The sequence below is a fragment of the Benincasa hispida genome, chromosome 11 (assembly GCF_027475165.1).
Source record: "Benincasa hispida cultivar pf3 chromosome 11, pf3_genome.v1.1, whole genome shotgun sequence".
Taxonomy (NCBI): domain Eukaryota; kingdom Viridiplantae; phylum Streptophyta; class Magnoliopsida; order Cucurbitales; family Cucurbitaceae; genus Benincasa; species Benincasa hispida.
Window position 1 is genome coordinate 88,925,959 of NC_143488.1, and position 20,251 is coordinate 88,946,209.

The window sequence follows — 20,251 nt, forward strand, 5'->3', positions numbered from 1 at the left end:
AATGAATTTTTAATAAAGTTAAAAAAATGAGAGACCTTTAATGTCAGTTTTAAACTGACATTAAAGATCTTTTTTTTTTTTAATTAACATTATACATCTGAGACCACTATTGTCAACCGACATTGAAGCCCAAAATTGTTGTAGTGAGAAATTGTAACAATTATATACATTTGAGACTTTAACTTTTATCATTTAGGGAGTTTAATTTCTATAATTATTGTAAGTTTCAGGATGTAACTACAACTACCATCTTGAGGGCTAATTTTTGTAATTTGTCTTAAAAGCTACTAGTCTATAAACTACTATATATATACATATATAAAAGTAATATTTATAAGTTTAATTCTAAAAAACTAAAAACAAACAAAATTAAGGGTTGGTTTGTAAATCATTTAATACTTTTTCCAATTCTTTTTTTTTTTTATAATTATCAGAAATAAGTAGAAATTAAGGCGATGTTTGGTAATATTTGATTTTTTATTTTTTGTTTTTTGAAAATTAAGTCTATAGACATTACTTCCATCTTCAAATTTCTTCATTTGTTATCTACTTTTTATCAGAAACAAAGTTGAACTTTGAAAACTAAAAAAAAAAATAGCTTTTAAAATCTTGTTATTGTTTTTAGAATTTGACTAAAAATTTAATTATTGTATCTAAGAAATATGCAAATTATTGTAAAAAAAGGGAGAGAAAATAATTTAATTTTTAAAAATTAATAACAAAAAATGAAATGGTTATCGAAAAGAGTCTAAATTAATTCAATAAAATTAGTTCCATTTTTATTTGGACTTGTTACCCTCTTAATTCGACCAAACAATTTTGTGATAGGTATGGTTGGTTGGTTGGTTTTTTTTTTTTTTTTTTTTTTTTTTTTTTTTTTTTTTTTTTTTTAAAAAGAAGGTAAGGAATTTTAAAGTTTAAGAAGTTAAAGCTTAAAAGCACGACATCAAAGTCATCCAATTAAAAATAGGCCCATTTACAAAATCAAAGTTCCGAGAACCAAAAAGTAATTTTCTTTTTCTTTTTCTTTTTTTCGTTAGTACAGACAAAGAGGTAGGCAGGTTTAGCAAAAAAAAAAAAAGTTAAAATAATTAAAAACAGACATAATCAAGAATAAAAGTTAGTTTGCAACTTTTGTTACCATTTAATTTGCATTTTTTTAAATATAATAATTGAATTTTTAGTTAAATTAAAAAAAAATTAAAACTACTTTTTTTAGTTCTTAAAATATGATTTGATTTTCTATACTATTGGTGAAAAGTATATTAGAAAGAAATTTGAAAGTGGGAGTAATATCTATAAATTTAATTTTAAAAACAAAAACAAAAGATTATCAAAACGGTTAAAACTTATTAAGTTTTCTAATCCATTTCACTCTTTATATAATATTAAGAATTAAGAAAAGAAATCCGTTTGAAAGAAAGCTTACCAGATAGATTTGTTGTAATCACCAAACCCTAGATAAAACATTCTCTCTCTTCGTGAATAAAGTTATATTGTGACATTGAATAAATTAATCTTGGTCTTAAGTGGATAATTATTTATTTAATCAGCCAAAAGATTCCCGGAAAATTTTAATTAACAAAAAACAATTTGTTACTCAGATTTTTTTTTTTGTTTATTTTCTTATTATATTTTTTCCACGGGCACAAAATTCTTGAGAGGGACACTGCTTACTGTTGGGAGCCAAAAATCGTAGATCGAACGATATGGAAATTATTCTGTATTTAATCTTGACTATTGAGTAATTGACTCGGTTGATTTTTCACGATGAAATGTTGATGGTTACTGAATTTCAATCAACGCAGATCCATTTCCTCATCTTCTTCAATTGAATGAGAAATCGAAGCCGGTGCTTAAGTTTCTGATCCTGGTCAGAGTAAGGAATTAGCTTTAATGGCCTTCTCCTCCTTCACCGGCGGCAGTGGCGGCCGTCGTGGAGGTTGGGCTAGTTCTATTCTTCCTTTTTCTTCTGTTTCACCCAGTGCTAAACCGAAGCACAACCGGAAGTATCGCCGGCGGTTGGCTATTCGTGACTTCATCTTTTCTAATTTCTTTACCATCGGGCTTTTGATATCCTTCTTCTTCTTCTTCATTGTTCTTCTCCGCTACGGCGTTCCAAAGCCGATTTCGTCTCCCTTCAAATCGCATGCTATCAGATCTCATAGACCGCGCAAGCCGATCGTGTCCGAGAATTGGAACAGTGAGGTCTTGAGTTCTAATGTGGATATTACGACCAAGGAATTGTATGACAAGATTGAGTTTCTCGACATCGATGGCGGTCCTTGGAAGCAAGGATGGAGAGTGACCTACAAAGGAGATGAGTGGGATTCGGAGAAATTGAAGGTTTTCGTGGTGCCTCACTCTCATAACGATCCAGGTTGGAAGCTGACTGTGGACGAGTACTACGAGAGGCAGTCTCGTCATATACTTGATACCATTGTTGAAGCGCTTTCACAGGTGAATTTATAAGTTTTAACGTCTTCATCAATAGTTCTTTCTTCTTCTTTTTTTTAATCTTTTTTCTTGAGTGTCTATTGAATTAGGATGATAATGATGATTTTGGCGTTTTCTTTGACTGAGTTTCTGGCTTATGTTTTCGTTTCTCATGCTGAATATTGGTGAAATTCGCCATAATGAAGACTGATAGGAAATGACTTAGCTATTGAATATGAATTTTTAATATGTCAATCTTGTTAGTACAGAGGACTGTATTAGAGAGAGTTGCTCCGCCGTGAAATTGTGAAAAGGGAGAATGGGTATTAACAGTGGTAACCCTGGAAATTGAAGTTTCTGGAGACATTTTTTTTTGGAGGAAACTATGCTCTGCCTCAGTAAATTGGAAAGATATTATGATTTGAAATCAAATCAAACAACACCACACCACCAGCACAACCATATTCAATTCAATCTCCACCGAACGTGAAATCCGAACTTGCTGCATGTTTGAATGACTGAATCCCAGCAAACTAAACATGGTAACAAGCTATAAGTCGTTTTGGTTTGGAAAAATGTTCTGATATCTAGAGGAAGTGGTATTTTCCTGGTTCAAGTAATCCTGGCAAACCTTTGTGTGATAGCATAGAGAATAAGATATGATCCCTGGAGACTGTTTTTTATGTGGAAGTGCAAATCCGGAGGCATTCTTTCATTAGTTCAACTGGTATCTCTGCTTTTTGACCGGGATGGTTTAAGTTTTGGCAATTATGGAAGAAGGATGACACTGCTGAGTGCTGACCAAGAAATTTATGGCAAATTGCTATTTGAAAAACTTAATTCAATCAAATTTGGTGCTGGAAGCGGAGATTGTTCTAAGATTGACTTCTAAGTTTAGTGGTGGATTTGATTCTCTAGACCTTTTTTTCCCCGTGCTTTCCTGAAGTTTAAGCTAGCAGAAATTAAAAATAAAATTATCGAGGAAGTTTGGGACAAAGAAAATTCCAAAGGAGCTTCAATTAGAAGACCTATAAATGATGGGGAAGTTGGTGAATGGACTGAGCTCCATTCCTTCATTAGCAGTTATTTTTTGCATCCCCCTTATAATCTTGCTTGACAAATAGATATATCTGGAGGAATTTTCAGTGGAAACTCTTTTCTATTTGAATCTCTTTTCTATGTTTTGCCAGTGGAAATAAACATACTTTGGCCTCCATTGTAAAGCGATTTTTTAATAGAAAATGCATAAGAAGTGTGATGGGGTACGTTTATCTTGGTGGTATTAGTGCTAATGATGGATTCAACTTAGGAATCCTGCAAGAAGCCTCTAGCCATGTTCTTTGTAGGAGTAGCTGTGAGGAGTTGGACCATATTTTCTAATCCTTGCCTGGCTGCCCTTTTACTACTCTGCACTGTTAGGCACTTCCAATTACTAGTTTCTTTGAACTTATCCAATTACTAGTCTGTCAATCCAATTTACCTTTAAATTTTATGCGTTCACAAATCCAAAGAAGAATTCAAAGTTTGAATAGGAAGTAGATGTGCCGTTCGTTAGAAAAGATAGATGGAGAGAAATAGAGGAATGTCTAAGAATTATAAGTGGAACTTAGAAAATTACTTTTGAGGTTGTACTCAATAATCATTGCCCCTTCTCTTGGTGTACTTTGTTAAAGCACTTTTGTAATTATTCTCTGTTCCTCTTTTCCAATTGGAGATCCAAACTTTGGATAGAACGTTGGTGTGCTGTCCAACTGAAAACGTAGATGGAACGAAATAGAGGAATGTCTAATAATTATAAGAGGAACTTTGAAGATTTTTTTGGAGGTTGTACTCATTGCCCCATCTCTTGGCGTACTTTGTTAATGCACTTCCACAATATATTCTCTGTTCTGCTTTTTCAATTGCAGTTCCATTTAACTCTTTGGTTTTATTCCTTTTTTTTACTACAGATTATTTCTTATGTTAACAAAATATTGCACCTTGTATAAAATATATAGACCCTGTTAACCTAGGCAAAGTTGGTTAAGACGTCCCAACCTCTTAGAAGAGGTTGTCGGTTTGAACTCCCACTCCCATAGTTGTGATGTAATATTTTAACACATCATAATCACCTATGATCTTGGATATACTATTTGGTTTAGATTTTTACATTTTTCTCCTGTTGTTTAGTTTATTAATTAGAAGAAAAGGGTAAATTGATTTTTCTGGGCTTTAAATTGTTCTGGAAATTGGCAGTGCAAAATTTCAAATGTAGCTGAACTGAATGAGAGTGAAATCCTTCTTAATTGCTTTAAATTTCCACTTTAATCTGTAGGACTCTCGGCGGAAGTTTATATGGGAAGAGATGTCTTATCTGGAGAAATGGTGGAGGGATGCTTCAGAAGAAAAAAAAGAATCATTTGCTACTTTAGTTAAAAATGGGCAGCTAGAAATCGTTGGAGGTGGCTGGGTGATGAACGATGAGGTAATGTGCTCACTTGCATGTGAGGCTTTTTGGTCATTTGAACAGTGGGTGTGAGTATTTCTAATGCTACATGTGTTCAATATTTTTTATTATTATATTGATCGAGGAAAGTTCTGTTAAGTGCTTGGTAACTGGGATTTTCTGATAATTTTTTTTTTAATTCATCCTTCTAAACTTTTAATCTGCAAAAGCTTAACACCAAAATGCAAATATGTAAAGAGTAGTCAATCAGGCAGACATATTTGTTGTAGGATTGAGGTTCAATTGAATGCCTTTAGGCGATGCTCTAGATATTTAAGTTTTCGTGAAGCTAACAATTACTAAACACCTCTGGCGTTCATTTGATATTAGACAAGTTATAATCTAAAAACAAGTCTGTGCTATATGTTTCTTGCTCATTCCTTCGAAAGATTTTACTGCTTATGGGGCACTATTATTCATTTTGATCTTCTGTTCTACCTCTTCCATACTTATATAACTTTTTTAGGTTAGGAATCTAAAATCTGTTTCTATATATATAGAAATTACCGTCAGTATTTTTGTTTGGAAATTAACATGCCAGCCCCTTTCCTTTGCAGGCCAATTCTCATTATTTTGCTATAATTGAGCAGGTAAAGTAAAATCTTCTTCTTAGATAATACAAGTGTAGTTGTTCTTATGTTTAACCAGAACTCTTTGCTAATTATGCGTTGGAATCATGAACTGTATTTAGTTCAACTAATAAACATAACTTGTCTATGATATGATTTGGTCTCCATCATGTGTAATCTATTATGTTTATTATTATGCATAGAATAATTCATAATTTATATTTCTGTTAGTTTTTATCATAATGAACAACAATGCTGACGTATTCCTATTCCTAAATGCCGACATATTCTAAGTAATTTCTTTAGCATTTACATTCAGCAGCAACAGAATTTTGTATTCTTCTATTGTAAAAAAAGGGCGCTTATTTGCCAACTAGTAGCTATGCTTTCCTTTTTGGAGTATCTTTACTGAAATTATTTTCATTGAAACTAGATGGCAGAGGGGAATATGTGGTTGAATGAGACCATTGGCATTGTTCCAAAAAACTCTTGGGCAATAGATCCATTTGGTTATTCACCCACAATGGCATATCTTCTCCGTCGCATGGGCTTTGAGAACATGCTTATACAAAGGACCCATTATGAACTGAAGAAGGAACTTGCACAGCACAAAAATCTAGAATTCATTTGGAGACAGAGCTGGGATGCTGAAGAAACTACCGACATTTTTGTGCACATGATGCCGTTTTATTCTTATGATATTCCACATACTTGTGGACCAGAGCCAGCAATTTGTTGTCAGTTTGACTTTGCTCGATCTCGTGGTTCTTTATATGAACTATGTCCCTGGAGACAAGATCCTGTTGAGATCAACAAGGAAAATGTTCAAGAGAGGGCAATGACGTTACTTGATCAGTATAGAAAGAAATCAGTACTGTATAGGACAAATACCCTTCTTATTCCACTTGGAGATGATTTTCGATATATTAGCATTGATGAAGCAGAGGCTCAGTTTAAGAACTATCAGTTGTTATTTGATTATATTAATTCCAATCCAAGTTTAAATGCTGAGACAAAGTTCGGCACCTTGGAAGACTACTTTCAAACTCTACGTGATGAGGCTGAAAAGATAAATTATTCACTTCCTGGTGAAGTTGGCTCTAGTCAAGTCAGTGGTTTTCCCTCTTTGTCCGGTGATTTCTTCACTTATGCTGATAGACAGGAGGACTATTGGAGTGGGTACTATGTGTCTAGGCCTTTCTTTAAGGCTGTTGACCGTGTACTGGAGCGAACACTTCGGGCTGCAGAAATGATATTAGCTTTATTGCTTGGTCCTTGCCAGAGGCCTCAATGTGAGAAGTTGCCTCTTGGGTTTTCTTACAAGTTGACTGCTGCAAGAAGAAACCTGGCTCTTTTTCAGCATCATGATGGGGTCACTGGTACTGCAAAAGATCATGTAGTACGTGATTATGGGCTTCGGATGCATACTTCTTTACAAGACCTGCACATTTTCATGTCTAAAGGTATTGAAGTACTACTTGGAATTCGCCATGATAAATCTGATCAGAATCCTTCACAGTTTGAACCAGAACAGACGAGATCTAAATACGATGCCCAACCTGTACATAAAGCTATCGATCTTCAAGAAGGAACTTATCAATCAGTGGTCTTTTTTAATCCTATAGAGCAGACAAGAGAAGAGGTTGCAATGATTATTGTTAACTGGACAGATGTTACAGTATTGGACTCAAACTGGATGTGTGTTCAAAGCCAAATTTCTCCCGAATTTCAGCACGATAAAGCCAAGGTTTTTACTGGGAGGCATCGTATCCACTGGAAAATTTCAGTTCCTGCCTTGGGGTTGCAAACATATTATATTGCAAATGGATTATTTGATTGTGAAAAGCCAAAACCTGCCAAACTAAAACTCTTCACAACGTCTACTTCAATTCCTTGTCCTACTCCTTATGTATGCTCAAAGGCTGACGGTGACATGGCTGAAATCGAGAACGAGCATCAGTCTCTCGTATTTGATGTCAAGCATGGTTTGTTGCAGAAAATAATTAATAAAAATGGTTCAGAAAATGTTGTGAATGAAGAAATTTCGTTGTACTCAAGCTGGGGTAGTGGGGCCTACCTATTCAAACCCACTGGTGATGCTAAATCTATCATTGAAGCAGGTGGATTGACCGTTATCACCGAGGGTCCTCTGATGCAGGAAGTTTTCTCTTATCCAAAGACAGAATGGGTAAATTCCCCCATCTCCCATAGCACTCGTTTATATAGTGGGGCCAATACAATGCAGGAGCACCTCATTGAGATGGAATATCATGTCGAGCTACTCGGCAGGGAATTTGACGATAGGGAACTGATAGTCAGATACAAGACCGATATTGACAACAAGCGGATATTTTATTCTGATTTAAACGGTCTCCAAATGAGTCGAAGAGAGTCGTATGATAAAATCCCCCTGCAGGGAAATTATTATCCAATGCCATCTCTAGCATTCATGCAAGGATCCAATGGTCAAAGGTTCTCAGTCCATTCTAAACAGTCTCTGGGTGTGGCAAGTCTCAAAGATGGATGGTTAGAGATTATGCTCGACCGTCGTTTGGTCAGGGATGATGGACGTGGCCTAGGGCAAGGAGTGACGGATAATCGTGCAATGAATGTCGCTTTCCATATCCTTCTTGAGTCGAATGTTTCAACCAAACTAAATCCTGTTTCCAATTACTTTCCTTTAAGCCCTTCTCTTCTTTCCCACTGCATTGGTGCTCGCTTGAACTATCCCTTGCACACATTTATTGCTAAAAAACCACAGGCTTCATCTGTGCAGCCAACCCTTAGATCATTCTCTCCTTTAGCAGCTCCTTTGCCATGTGACTTGCATGTTGTCAGCTTTAAAGTTCCACGTCCTCTGAAATACTCTCAACAATCGCCAGAAGATCCACGATTTCTTTTAATATTTCATAGGAGACACTGGGATTCATCATACTGCAAGACAGCCAGATCAAATTGTACTAGGGTCGCTGATGAGCCTTTCAATATATTCAACATGTTTAAGGGGCTTGCAGTATCGAAGGCTCAAGCAACTTCCTTAAATCTGCTGCATGAAGACTCAGAAATGCTTGGATATAATGAACAGTCGGGGGATGTTGCTCATGAAGGGCAGCTACATATCCCTCCCATGGAAGTACGAGCTTACAAATTGGAACTGAAACCACGTTAATAAATTTGCGTAAATGCCAGTTTTTGGAGATTTAACAATGCTGATAGACTCCAAATGAGCATCAATGAAGAACCGATTCCTGCGTCCGAGATCAATAGATCTAGCAGAGTTATATCTAATGCCATGTAAAGATGCCAGAATGAGGGGTATGCTAAATATTTCTGGAACTGGGCAATGCCGACAATTACGTCTTTTACCCTTTTGAATTCTCAGGTCTCATGCTCTGGAAGACTTGTTTTTGCTTTGCTTGGCTTGGCATTGTTCCAATGGAAGGTTGGTAAATGTGGACTGAGGATTCTTACATTTTCGAAACAGCTCATTTGGCTGATGCTTAGAAATAGACAGAAGAGAGACATACTAGTTTGAAAGTAATGATCGGAAGGAACTACACGGTTTTGTGAATTGTAATTGTGTTCTTTAGAATTTTGCTCTATTATCTGAATTATCTCACTGACTATTCCGCAATCTCAATGGGATTAAGTCGATTCAACCGTTTAACTTTGATCAAATGGATAAGTCTCTTTGTGAGAATTGAAAGCATTCTTATTTATCTATTTTCGACACACCATAAAAAAAACATCATTCTTTCCCCTAGAAAGTTACACTGCAGCCAATATCATTCAACCAAAGTTTTTTAAAGGAAATATTGAATTTTTAATTTTTGATATTTCTAGAAAAATTAAAGAACAAAAACTTCAAAAAAAAATAAATTTAAATTAGTACATAAATATGACGATTATTTATAATAAATTTATATTAGCGACATTTTATTACTTATTTTTTAAGATCTTCGAAAATAAAAAAATAATAAAAACTATTTACACAGAATAATAAAATTTTAATCTTCTTTGATAAGAGACGGATAGAAATCTATCAGTATCTATCGATATTTTTTTTTATTCTTATAAATAGTTTTGACATTTTTTATATCTATAAAATTTCCCTACTTTTTATGTTTCGTAAATTTTTCTATGATATAATGAAAATATCGATTCCCTCCTTATGTCAATATCAAGCCCTTGAAAACATGAGAATATCAATGGAAGTATTCGACCGGTTGATGAAAATTTAATACTATGTATCCATCTCCCAATGAACCATTTGACTGGAATATTGAGTAATGACAAGAAAAGTCATATATTTGGGGATTTAACACCCTGCAAGTTAAAAAAACATTGCAAAATAATGCATCAGTAGCCTGAAGTTAGACCGCATGGAATGGCAAAATTGTTGTTATTTTGGTACAGAGAATGGTGTAAAAGGAATATGTTATAAAATAATTTCTTCAAGTACGCTAAGGTTGAGAGTTTTATTTGGGAGCACTATGCTGTTGGTCACCACAACTTCGTCTTCAACAATCACAGCTTCTCCTGCAAAACACAGCGAAGGGTGGTTGGTTCTTTCTAAGCACTTGACTGTCCCCGCAGGCCTTTAGTCGATAAACCGAGCTCAGTGAAAATAAATTTTAAAAAATAACTGAAACGAAACAAGTAGAGGATACATACCGAGGATTGTAATTCCAAGCTTATCATTGTAATCGCCATTTGCCTGAAACAGTTCATTGCATAAATTCAGCCTTGGAGTTCTAAATTTGTTTTTTTTCTCTTTCCTTTGGTCTCAGCAAAGGTATTTAAAAGAGAAGAGAATAGAAAGCACTCTAAAGCTAATTACATGAAATTTGGGAAGTCTAAAGGGTTGTTTGGTTGTTATATAAGAAGACCAAAATTTCTATAAATGTTTCGCTACCTATTTTTATTTAATTTTGCTCTTATTCTTACAAGTGATCTAGTTTTTAGGAAAAATGACTTCTTGGCGTTTTCAAAATCACAGATTCACCTGAGTCTAAAAGAATTACAAAAGGATTCTCCACTTCGATTGAAGAGGTTGGTAGGTCCAAATCAAGATTTGGAAAATAAATAAACGAAGACAAGCTAGAGAAGAAAAAGCGGTTCATTGACTTGAAGGCACTCAGACTACTTCAATCTTTAGATTAACCATCATCCATCTAAAGAACACGAAGTAAACTGAAAATATAAGAACATGACAATTCTAAGTTACTGCACTTGCCTGGACACGCGACCATTTCCCGACTGATGATTTCCATCCAATAATAGAATTTATGACAACAGCATTTTCCTGGCGAAGAGAATTGCATGATTCTCTAAGTTTAATGTAAAACGAATATCTTATTATTATTCTCCATGATAGCTAAATTGCTTGGGTACCATAATTTCAACATCATCCAAGATGATGCAGCTTATAAGCCTCACACCAGCAGCTACACGAACATTAGCAGAAATAGAAACATTGGGGCCAATCTGTTCAGCAGACCATTTTAGAGCAGTCAGGGTTGTGCATAAGACCAAGAAACTACCATTAGAAACAAAAATGATTTACGGTAGCTGCCAGTGTAGTTACCTCTCATAACGGTTAGATACATGAAAAAGATAATAGTAACAAAAATAAAAAATAAAAAATACAGTTTTTAACTTTTCTCTCATAGATCACATAGCGTAAAAGTGACAGCCATTTCCCCTAGTAGGTAAAAGCAATAGCCACACACCACATTGTGCTAGCTCCGTTAAATAACTTTTTAATAGAAGAATTGGAAGTTTGGTGTAAAGTTCATGAAAGTATGAAATAAAAAACCATACATCATATAATCTATTTAATTATAAATGCAATAATATTGCCAATAAATTATTTACAACTATGGTCATTTTCTGCCTACTTCGGTGATACATAATATTGATATGATCAAAATGCGTGCTTAGGTGACACCTAGGTTTCGGAAACAAGAGGTGTAAGGATAACATGGGGAGACCAAGTGAACCAACGCATGATGATGAACTTTGGAATTCAACATTTAACTACCAAAGTAAAGAATAAAATCAAAATAATAAAAAAAATGGAACATCTTAAAAGCAGAATACAGGTAAGCATTATTGATTGTGAAGAAGAAAAAATCACCTTTGCAGTGGGGTGTACTTTTGCTGACGGATGAATGTAGACATCGCCAATAATAGTAGCACTCTTGGTACCATTTCCACTAGCCAAAAGATGGGGAGAGGTTAATTGAAACTGAGCAAGATAAAGTGCCGAACACTTCAAAGACATCCTGCAATGTTAATACAGATTCATAAGGCTTTGATAACACAAGTTAGAAAATAATTACAACAGTGAAAAGGGCCAGGAGGGCAGGAGACAACAAATGCCAAAGTAGTTACTCTACCCTGGTGTCTTGATTTGTTCCCAAAACTCCATGGTCTCATATGTATATAAGCGTTTCTTTCCAGCAAGAGGAGTCAGAATATCTTGATCTAATCTTACAAAATCAGTTGGAAGGTTCCTGTTGGTAGAGATAGAATGGAAGGGAAAATAAAGGTTACCTAAGAATCAAGAGGTGTTAAAAAAACTGACCAAGAGAAGTATAATTTTATTTTAAAAATAAACCTACAAAATTTGGGTCATGTACTCAAATCTAAATAAAGTTCCTGCTTTTAAACATAATCTTATAAGTGATAACCAGATATATATATATATATAGTGTGTGTGTGTGTGTGTGTATAACAATAAGCAAATTCAGTATGAAATTTGTATAAAATTTAGAGATTTTCAAATTAGAAAAGCAGACAATGTGGCTAACCTAGTTGCAGATTGTAGAGCTTCAAAGCTGGAGACACGCCGTAGATTAGCTGCAACAAATAAAAATATCATACCCTATATTTAGAATTGAAAATAATATTGGAAAAACTACAAGTATTACATAAAATTTATGCCTGAAAAACAGCATTTTCCGTCAATTTTGCACAAGATGGCAAACGGTTAAAGTAAAATTCAAAATATGGCATCAATTGACACTACAACCTCTGCCTTCCCGATGAACTGAGACATCTTGGATGAAATCAAAAATTTCTGAGGTAAATACATATACACCACAATTTATTAAATCACTCACCTGCAATGAATGAAATATCAGTCAACATAGATATTGAAGAACTTGAGCAACTGATTAGTAGATTAGGTTTGATAAACTGAAGTAAAAAAAGCACCACGTCATACAAAAGTCTCAGGTTTCTCTGTGTAATGCAACAGTTCATTTGTGACGGGATCAGCAACCAGTGCACCAAACTGATTAGCCGATTCGGCAGAAACCTGTACAGGAAGCCAAATAAGAACATATATCCAACAAAAACTGCAGTAAAATGAATATAATGACAACATGCGTTTCTTTTTGGCTTCATAACCTTTTCTTTTGAAAGCCATAGATCATACACCAACCTTGTTTACTAATATAGTTCCCATCCCACCGTATCTTTTATGTGCCTCTGTAGAGTAAGAAAAGAAGAACACCACTTACTTTACTATAAATACTTCAGTTAAGGCAGAGGATGAACAAATTGGTTCCTAGGAAAGATTACAAGTAATGAAACTAACCAAGCATGTCTGGAAGTGGAAAATTGCAGCAAACATCACAATTTAGTAGAAAGATGTACGACTGCGAAATATACATAAAAAATGTGTGAGAAGAGAACTTAGGTTAAATATAAGTTTTTATCCGTAAACTGTCAAAAATTGCATCCATTCCACCCCAGCGCTTTAGAAATTTTCTAATGAGTTCCTAAACTTTTTATATGTCAATATCTATTAGTCTCTATACTTAAAAATGAATTTTTTAAAAAAAATCAAGTCAATAATACGTTTTGTCTCCATTAGTTTAACAAGTTTTTCACATGCTGATTACATTATTTAGGGATTACGCTTGAAATCAACTCACCATGAGATTCTTAACTAATACACCATTAGGGAACGATGTGTGTGTTAAATAAATTAGTGGAAAGAACTTATTAACTTCTAAAATTGCAAGAACTAAATAGACACAATATTGAAAACTTAGACGAAATATATAATTTAACCAAGAAGTTATATATAAAAAAGTTCATTTCTCGTGGATTGAGAAACAAAAACAGAGACTAGCTACTCCATCTCCGTATAACACAACATGAACTACAGAAAGAGCAAAGGTTACGAACTGGGCTATCTTCCAAGATAATATCTCTGAAGTAATAAATACCCCCGGCTGAGCCATGTGGTTTATCCTCCTTCAAGTACCTAAAAGCCAACACAATCAAACAAGCCCCCACCACCACTTCAGAACAATATAATTACAAGCCATAACTAAAATCAAGTAGATTGGATTATCCGCAGTCACCTCACAGGCAGTCGCAACTCATTGGACAAAGAAGAAACGTAAAGAGCGAATTCCCTCTCCTCATAAAATCCAATAAGAAAAATTTGAGCTAAATTGGGTATCTACAAACACCCAACAATTCATAAGTACTGATCCAGACTAAGCAAAAATAAGAGCCAACTGAAGGTTAACACCATAATTATTTCAATCAGGTCAGATATCTAACCCGTTTGCAAGCAGAGATAGGATGATGAACCATTGGTTGGCCAGCCAAAGGGAAGAGAGGCTTCGGAGTATTGAATGAAAGAGGCCGAAATCTAGTACCTACAGAAAAACACAATAAAATCAAGTCAAAGAGGAGAGAATTTTTCACATCACCAGAATGAGAAACGGAGACGGGAAATTCTGTTCGTACCTTTAGTTGGGCCGCCGACCATGATAACGGCAACCACTTTCTCCGAGCTCTCCATGCTGAAACAAAAAACCCTAGATCTTGTGCTTCAAATCTGTAGGTTTAAATCAGTGAACCTCCGCATTTGACTGCAAATTGATTGACTCTAAATTGAAAGAGAATGAAGAAAGAAAGTGGAAATTAATTGGTAGAGTAAGGGAAAAGAAAAGTGAATAAGCTAAAATCCCAATCTTCTTCTCCAATTTTTTTTTTGGTTCAAATTTTAGTTTGAAGAGAAACAGATCGGAAATCGGAGCAACGGTGCCAAGTAATATTACCGCCACTCTCAAAATCATAATTATCCGTTTAATAACCTTTCGTTTTTTATTTTTAGATTTTAAAAACCAAGTCAACAAATATCCCTTTCGTATCTAAATTTATTAGATTTTTGTCTACCTTTTTACTCATATTTTTAGAAATCAAACCAAAATTTGAAAATTTAATATCCACATTTGATAATCATTTTATTTTTTATTTTTTATTTTTAAAAATTAAATCTATTTCTTACCTATTTCCTACAATAATTTGCATTTTGCTTGAGTACATTATTGAATTCATAGCTAAATTCCAACAACAAAAATAAGTTTTTAAAAGCTACTTTTTTAGTTTTTAAAATTTTGTTGATTTTTTAAACCATTGGTAAAGAGAATATAATAAAGGAACAAATTTGGAGATAGAAATAATGTCTATAAACTTAATTTTCAAAAACAAAAAATCAAATGGTTGTCAAATGGGGCCTAAAATAGTAGTTTTTGAAATTTGAAATTTCGCTAAAAATTTAATTCTTTTACTCATGAAAGTTGAAAACCATTGTAAAAAATTGTGAGAAAATAGGCTTAATTTTCAAAAACCAAAAACCAAAAACAAAATGGTTATCAAAGGAAACCTTAGTTTAAGTTAAACTATTTTTGTTTTTAACATTAAGTCCATTTCTTTCGGTTTCTTAGAATTGTTTGCATGGTTGACTTTTTAGCTAAATTTAAAAAACAATAACAAAATTTTAAAATATATCAATTTTTTTTAGTTTTTTAAAATTTGGTTTGATTTTGAAAACCATGATAAAAATAGATAACTCGGATGGAAGAAGTATTTATAGGCTTACTTTTCAAAAATTTAAAAATAAAAAAATCAAATGGTTACTAAAGAAGTCTTAAATGTCAACAAAAATGTTGAGATCTCAATCTATCTATACTATCTAAAAGGAGGCTATAGGGGAGAAATACTCGTTTTCCCCTTTTGCTCCTTTTAAATATGGATATGGGGTTATCTTGGGTAATTTGACGATTAAATCAATTAAAAAATCTCATTTTAAAATCTTAACTTTATCATTCACATGGATTTGGTTTCAATTTGGGTTTTATTTGATTTTTTTATTTAAAAAATTTATCAAACTTGGGTTTTTATGTTTTTTTTTTTCTAGATTTAAAAGAAGAAATCATGTTATCTAAAGGTTAAAAATTTAAAAAAAAAAACTAAATCAAATTAAGATTTGAAATCGTAACGATCTAGTTCCCTAGGGCTTATTCTAGGCCACTACATGCATGCATATATTTCAAATCGACACATTTTCATGTATTGGCGAAAATCAAGCAAATATCATGAAATAATTAAGTTTTATTACAACTAAATAACAGAAATTCATTTAATGAGGTAGCATTAATTAAATAAAAGAAAATTAAATATCACTAGAAAATATCATCCAAAACAACCAAAAGTGCAAAAATTGAAAATTTTCCAAATTCAACAACTGATTAATTTTAAAATCATGAAAACATAGAAAAGACATGAGCAGAAGCATTCGACTGATCCCAGTGGCTCGATCACGGATTTCGCTTGTTATTCATCGATGTGTTCCTACCTTTTCCTGAAAAAGAACCATGAGAAAGAATGTGTATAACATACTCAGTAAGTAACCCCACTACTGAGGTCAAACTAAGCCTTTATGTCCAATAAATGCAACATTAACTGAAAATCTATACTGGTGGGACCTGAAGATTTCTCTTACGTGGCTCTTTCTATTATCTTTCCCCTAGATGTGCGTCACTTTCACATCCATCAAGTACGATGTTATCTCTTTCATATACATTGAACCCTCTAGAAATGCATCACTTTTATATACCCCAATTCTTCTCTAAGAATGTAAGGATGTGCACCTCTTTCGTACACATGGCTATGTATACACCTCTCCGGTATTCACATAACCTACTGAGTGTGCACCACTTTCATGCACCTCAGGCCTCTTTGGTTATGTTGGGATGTGCACCCCTTTTGTATACATGATTATGTATACACCTCTCTCGTATACACATAACCCACTAAGCGTGCACTACTTTCGTACACCCCAGGCTTGTTTAGTTCTGTCGAGATGTGCACCCCTTTCGTATACATGGTTATGTATATACCTATTTTGTATGCACATAATCCATTGAGTGTGCACCTCTTTCATACACCTCAGTCCCCACTAGGTATTGTTGGATTTTATGCCCTAAAACTCATAGATAGTAAATGTAAATAATTTATTGACATAAATAAAGAGTTATCGATGTTATTTCAGTGGGAGTTATTGATTGTGTTGTATTAGTTTTGTCTTAATAACCTTAAATCCAATAAACTAACATCCTAGGCTATGTTATGAGTCTTGAACAGTATGTATAGATATACGGAGATTAATGTTCAAGATGCAGCCTAAAGGGTCTATAGTATAGGGATAAGGTTGGTTGCCTTATCCTTGTGACACTATAGAAACAACCTACTTTGTATTTAATACATTCATATAGGTGACATGCGAGTGGGGGTATCCTATGCAATGAGTTTGCATAAGACCAGACCGTGAAATAGTAATCACTAGATGTAACTTCGTTGACTAGTTAGATTTTTATTTCAACAAGATGACTTAGGCAACTTGATCTTAATCCTAAGTATATTATGGACTCCTGTTCACGAGGAATTGTTCTTTAATTTATATGAGTGAGAGTGACCAGTTCATTGACTCAATAAGCCTACCATTTTAGGGACAAGATCAAGGTCAAAGCTAGGAACATAATAACACAAGATGGATTTCACTCCTTCCTTACTTTAAGGTAAGTAGATGAGTGTTCCCTTAAGTAGTGTCTCTGGGACTTGAACAAAGGGTCATACCTTCTCACTGGTCCGAGAAAGATTTCTATTTAATGGTTGGACAATAAAGAGGTTGCTCATTAGAGGAGCATTGGCACTTAAGGGTATAAAGGTAACCCAGGGGTAAAACGATAATTTGACCCAACTGGGGTTACGAACACTCGTGAAGGACTAAATTATTGTTATCGGTTTATGTCCATGGACATAGAAATATATTGAGTTTAGCCAATTAATCTCGTATCGTTAGAGTTAACGACTATTGATTAATGTACCCACAGTTAATGACTATTGATTAATGTGACTAATGAGTTTAGCCAATTAATCTCATATCGTTAGAGCTTCTGATCTCTGAGTCTATTAGGTCCCCTTCCTAGCTCGTAAAGGGAATTGAGGTAATTATGTCTTGAATGAAATTTGAAATGTTCAAATTCACTTAGGGAAATAGTATAAGATATGGTGATTGTTGAGGTTGATGCCCTAAGTCTCGTAAGGTCTTGTAGTTTGTAAACACCTGTATGAATAAATATTTGGTGATTTACAATGTGAGATATTTTACTCACTTCTGTCTATGAAATATGTGTTTTTTAGTTGCATTAACCACAAATCAATAAATTAAGATCCTTGGTTATCGTTGTAACTTAAGCATGTATGTGGAGACATAAAAGTGAATCGTGCTTTAAGTGATAACCTAAATGGTTTGTAGTATATAGATAAAGGAGGGAAATCTTATCTTGGTGATGCTACGAGTGTGGCCCACTTTGTAGATGTTACAAGTGTTGTAAATTTTGGGGTTGATGCCTTAAAGTCTCGTATCCTGTAGTTTGTAAATAGTTTGTACGAATGCTTATGATGTATAATATATGATATTTACTTCACTTCTTGATTTTGCTCATCTGAATGTTTTATTTGCTTGCACAAACCAATAAACTAAAATCTCTGGTTGTCTTTATGTAACTTAAACATGTACGTGGTGACATACAAGTGGATCATGTCTTAAGTGATAACCAAAATGATCTGTAGTATATGGATATAGGAGGGAAACCTTATCCTAGTAACGCTACGGATGCAGCCCGCTTTGTGGAATAGTTACAAGTGTTGTTACTTGTCACAGATGGTCTGATTCTCATCATTCGTGTAGGAGACATGCGAGCGATAGCGTCCTATAAAAAGAGTTTGTATAAGACCTAACCACGAAGTGTTAACGTCTAGTTATATAACACCGTTCATGGCAGGGACTTCACTTCACTAGGATAACCATAGATAACATGACCTTAATTCTAAGTGAGTTGGGAATTCTTGTCATTGAGGGCGGTCATTTGATTTGCATGGGTACGAGTGGCCAGGCCGCCGACTCAAACCTACCACTTTGGGGATTCGTTTGATTTGGGAGTTGGAAACTTAACTACTTTACAAGATGAGATTCACTCCTTCTCCAAAGTAGGGGTAAGTAGATAGATAGCTCCCTTAAAGGCTGATTCCAGGACTTGAACGATGTGGCACCACACACCTTCTCATGGCCCGAGAGGTGTTTACACATAGTTGAACTATGTTGTATTGTTCATTAGAGGGATCAGTGGTACTTAAAGAGTGAGATGTAACTACAGGGGCAAAACGATAAATTGGCCCAACTGTACTTACGAGCATCTGTAAAGGGTTATCGTACTTATGATTGGTTATATATGATGGACACAGAAATATATATGTGGTAAGAAGAGTTCAATTGTCGGTTTTTAGTGGAATGTCTGGCAGTTAACGGATGGTGGATCTCATGGCTAAAGAGTTTAGTTAGCTATTCACGTACCGTTGGAGCGTCAAGCCATAGGTCCATAAGGTCCCCTTGGTAGTTTGGATACAAGTTAAGAATAAGTTTTTGGGTCAGTTTGACATGTTCAAATTGACAAGAGGAAGTCCGATTATATATGATATAATTGAACTGGTTAATTATATATGATATGATTGACTAAATGTATGAGATACGTTATTTTGGAGGAAATTGGATATAAACATGATTTATATCAAGTAGAGGAGAAAACACTATAGTTGATATATGATATCAAACTATAGGTTAAGAATATAATATGATTATATTCATTATTTTATTAATTAGGCGGTTATGAGATAATTGGCCGAAGTTCTCTCCGGATTCGTGTGAAAGTGGGAAGTTGAATTCAGTTCTAATAACTAAAGAATAAAATGAAAATAGTTTTCATTTTGCAAAAGACATGAAAGATCGCTCATGGTGTGAAAGCCTTGCATCGCTTAGTGTTAAGAGCCTATACGATAGAGCCCACCTAACTAAACGATCGTTTACTTTTTGATAGACGATCGCTTAGCAATTACTACACGATCGTGTACCTTGACCTAAACGACCAAGCACCCGACTATACGATAGTCTTCCTTTTCTCCCACTTGCTTGTTCGTAATACACGATTGCTTTTCCTCCTCCCCTCTACCAATTCCATCAAAGTCCACACTTTGGATTCTCACTCCGAGAATATTGAGGGCTTCGAGTGGTGGTGTCGTCCCCATTACCTTTTGTTTGTGCACTGCTATTCGTGTGGGCGACCATGGTGGTGCTGGCGATTGCTTGCTGGACGAGAAAGAGTGAGAAGAGTTCGTTCATGTTGGGCCGAGTTCTTGTGAAGATTGTCTTCAACTGGTAAGTCTCTCGGTCTTTTAGTTTTATCTTTTCAGCATGCCAGTAATTAGTGTTTTCAATGCATATCTATATGTTAGAATGTATGTGTGGAAATTCTGTCATAATGAAATTGGAAAGATCCGCTTCTGCTCATAGGCACTCTTGTATAAGAGTTCCTTCAGTAAAGTGCTACAA

General features: G+C 34.5%; 2 protein-coding genes across 4 annotated transcripts; one reads left to right on the top strand and one right to left on the bottom strand.

The window, feature by feature from the left end:
- Positions 1 to 1,576: 1,576 nt before the first annotated feature.
- On the top strand, positions 1,577 to 9,168 carry GMII (golgi alpha-mannosidase II). Its single transcript, XM_039047712.2, has 4 exons — positions 1,577 to 2,460; positions 4,751 to 4,900; positions 5,479 to 5,511; positions 5,924 to 9,168. Exons 1-4 carry the CDS (start codon positions 1,897 to 1,899, stop codon positions 8,657 to 8,659), a joined length of 3,483 nt encoding a protein of 1,160 aa, XP_038903640.1. The 5' UTR covers positions 1,577 to 1,896; the 3' UTR covers positions 8,660 to 9,168.
- Positions 9,169 to 9,777: 609 nt separating this feature from the next.
- LOC120092104 (uncharacterized) lies at positions 9,778 to 14,652 on the bottom strand. 3 transcript variants are annotated; one of them, XM_039050309.2, is made up of 15 exons: positions 14,266 to 14,652; positions 14,077 to 14,174; positions 13,872 to 13,972; positions 13,693 to 13,771; positions 13,097 to 13,157; positions 12,941 to 12,987; positions 12,722 to 12,814; positions 12,527 to 12,617; positions 12,306 to 12,354; positions 11,892 to 12,008; positions 11,630 to 11,777; positions 10,885 to 10,977; positions 10,727 to 10,795; positions 10,165 to 10,207; positions 9,778 to 10,029 (listed from the first exon to the last, which is right to left on the bottom strand). In XM_039050309.2, exons 1-15 carry the CDS (start codon positions 14,318 to 14,320, stop codon positions 9,929 to 9,931), a joined length of 1,245 nt encoding a protein of 414 aa, XP_038906237.1. In that variant the 5' UTR covers positions 14,321 to 14,652; the 3' UTR covers positions 9,778 to 9,928. The 3 variants fall into 3 exon arrangements, with proteins under 3 accessions (XP_038906237.1, XP_038906238.1, XP_038906239.1); XM_039050310.2 differs by having other exon boundaries at positions 9,778 to 10,088; XM_039050311.2 differs by lacking the exons at positions 13,693 to 13,771; positions 13,872 to 13,972 and having other exon boundaries at positions 14,266 to 14,599.
- Positions 14,653 to 20,251: the final 5,599 nt, after the last annotated feature.

Coding starts and splice junctions, on each gene's coding strand:
- GMII (XM_039047712.2), top strand. CDS start 1,897: ATGGCCTTCTCCTCCTTCACCGGCGGCAGTGGCGGCCGTCGTGGAGGT. Junction 4,901..5,478: donor GCTGGGTGATGAACGATGAG/GTAATGTGCTCA, acceptor TTTCCTTTGCAG/GCCAATTCTCATTATTTTGC. Junction 5,512..5,923: donor ATTTTGCTATAATTGAGCAG/GTAAAGTAAAAT, acceptor CATTGAAACTAG/ATGGCAGAGGGGAATATGTG.
- LOC120092104 (XM_039050309.2), bottom strand. CDS start 14,320: ATGGAGAGCTCGGAGAAAGTGGTTGCCGTTATCATGGTCGGCGGCCCA. Junction 13,772..13,871: donor GAGTTGCGACTGCCTGTGAG/GTGACTGCGGAT, acceptor GTTGGCTTTTAG/GTACTTGAAGGAGGATAAAC. Junction 12,009..12,305: donor GCTCTACAATCTGCAACTAG/GTTAGCCACATT, acceptor CTCTACCAACAG/GAACCTTCCAACTGATTTTG.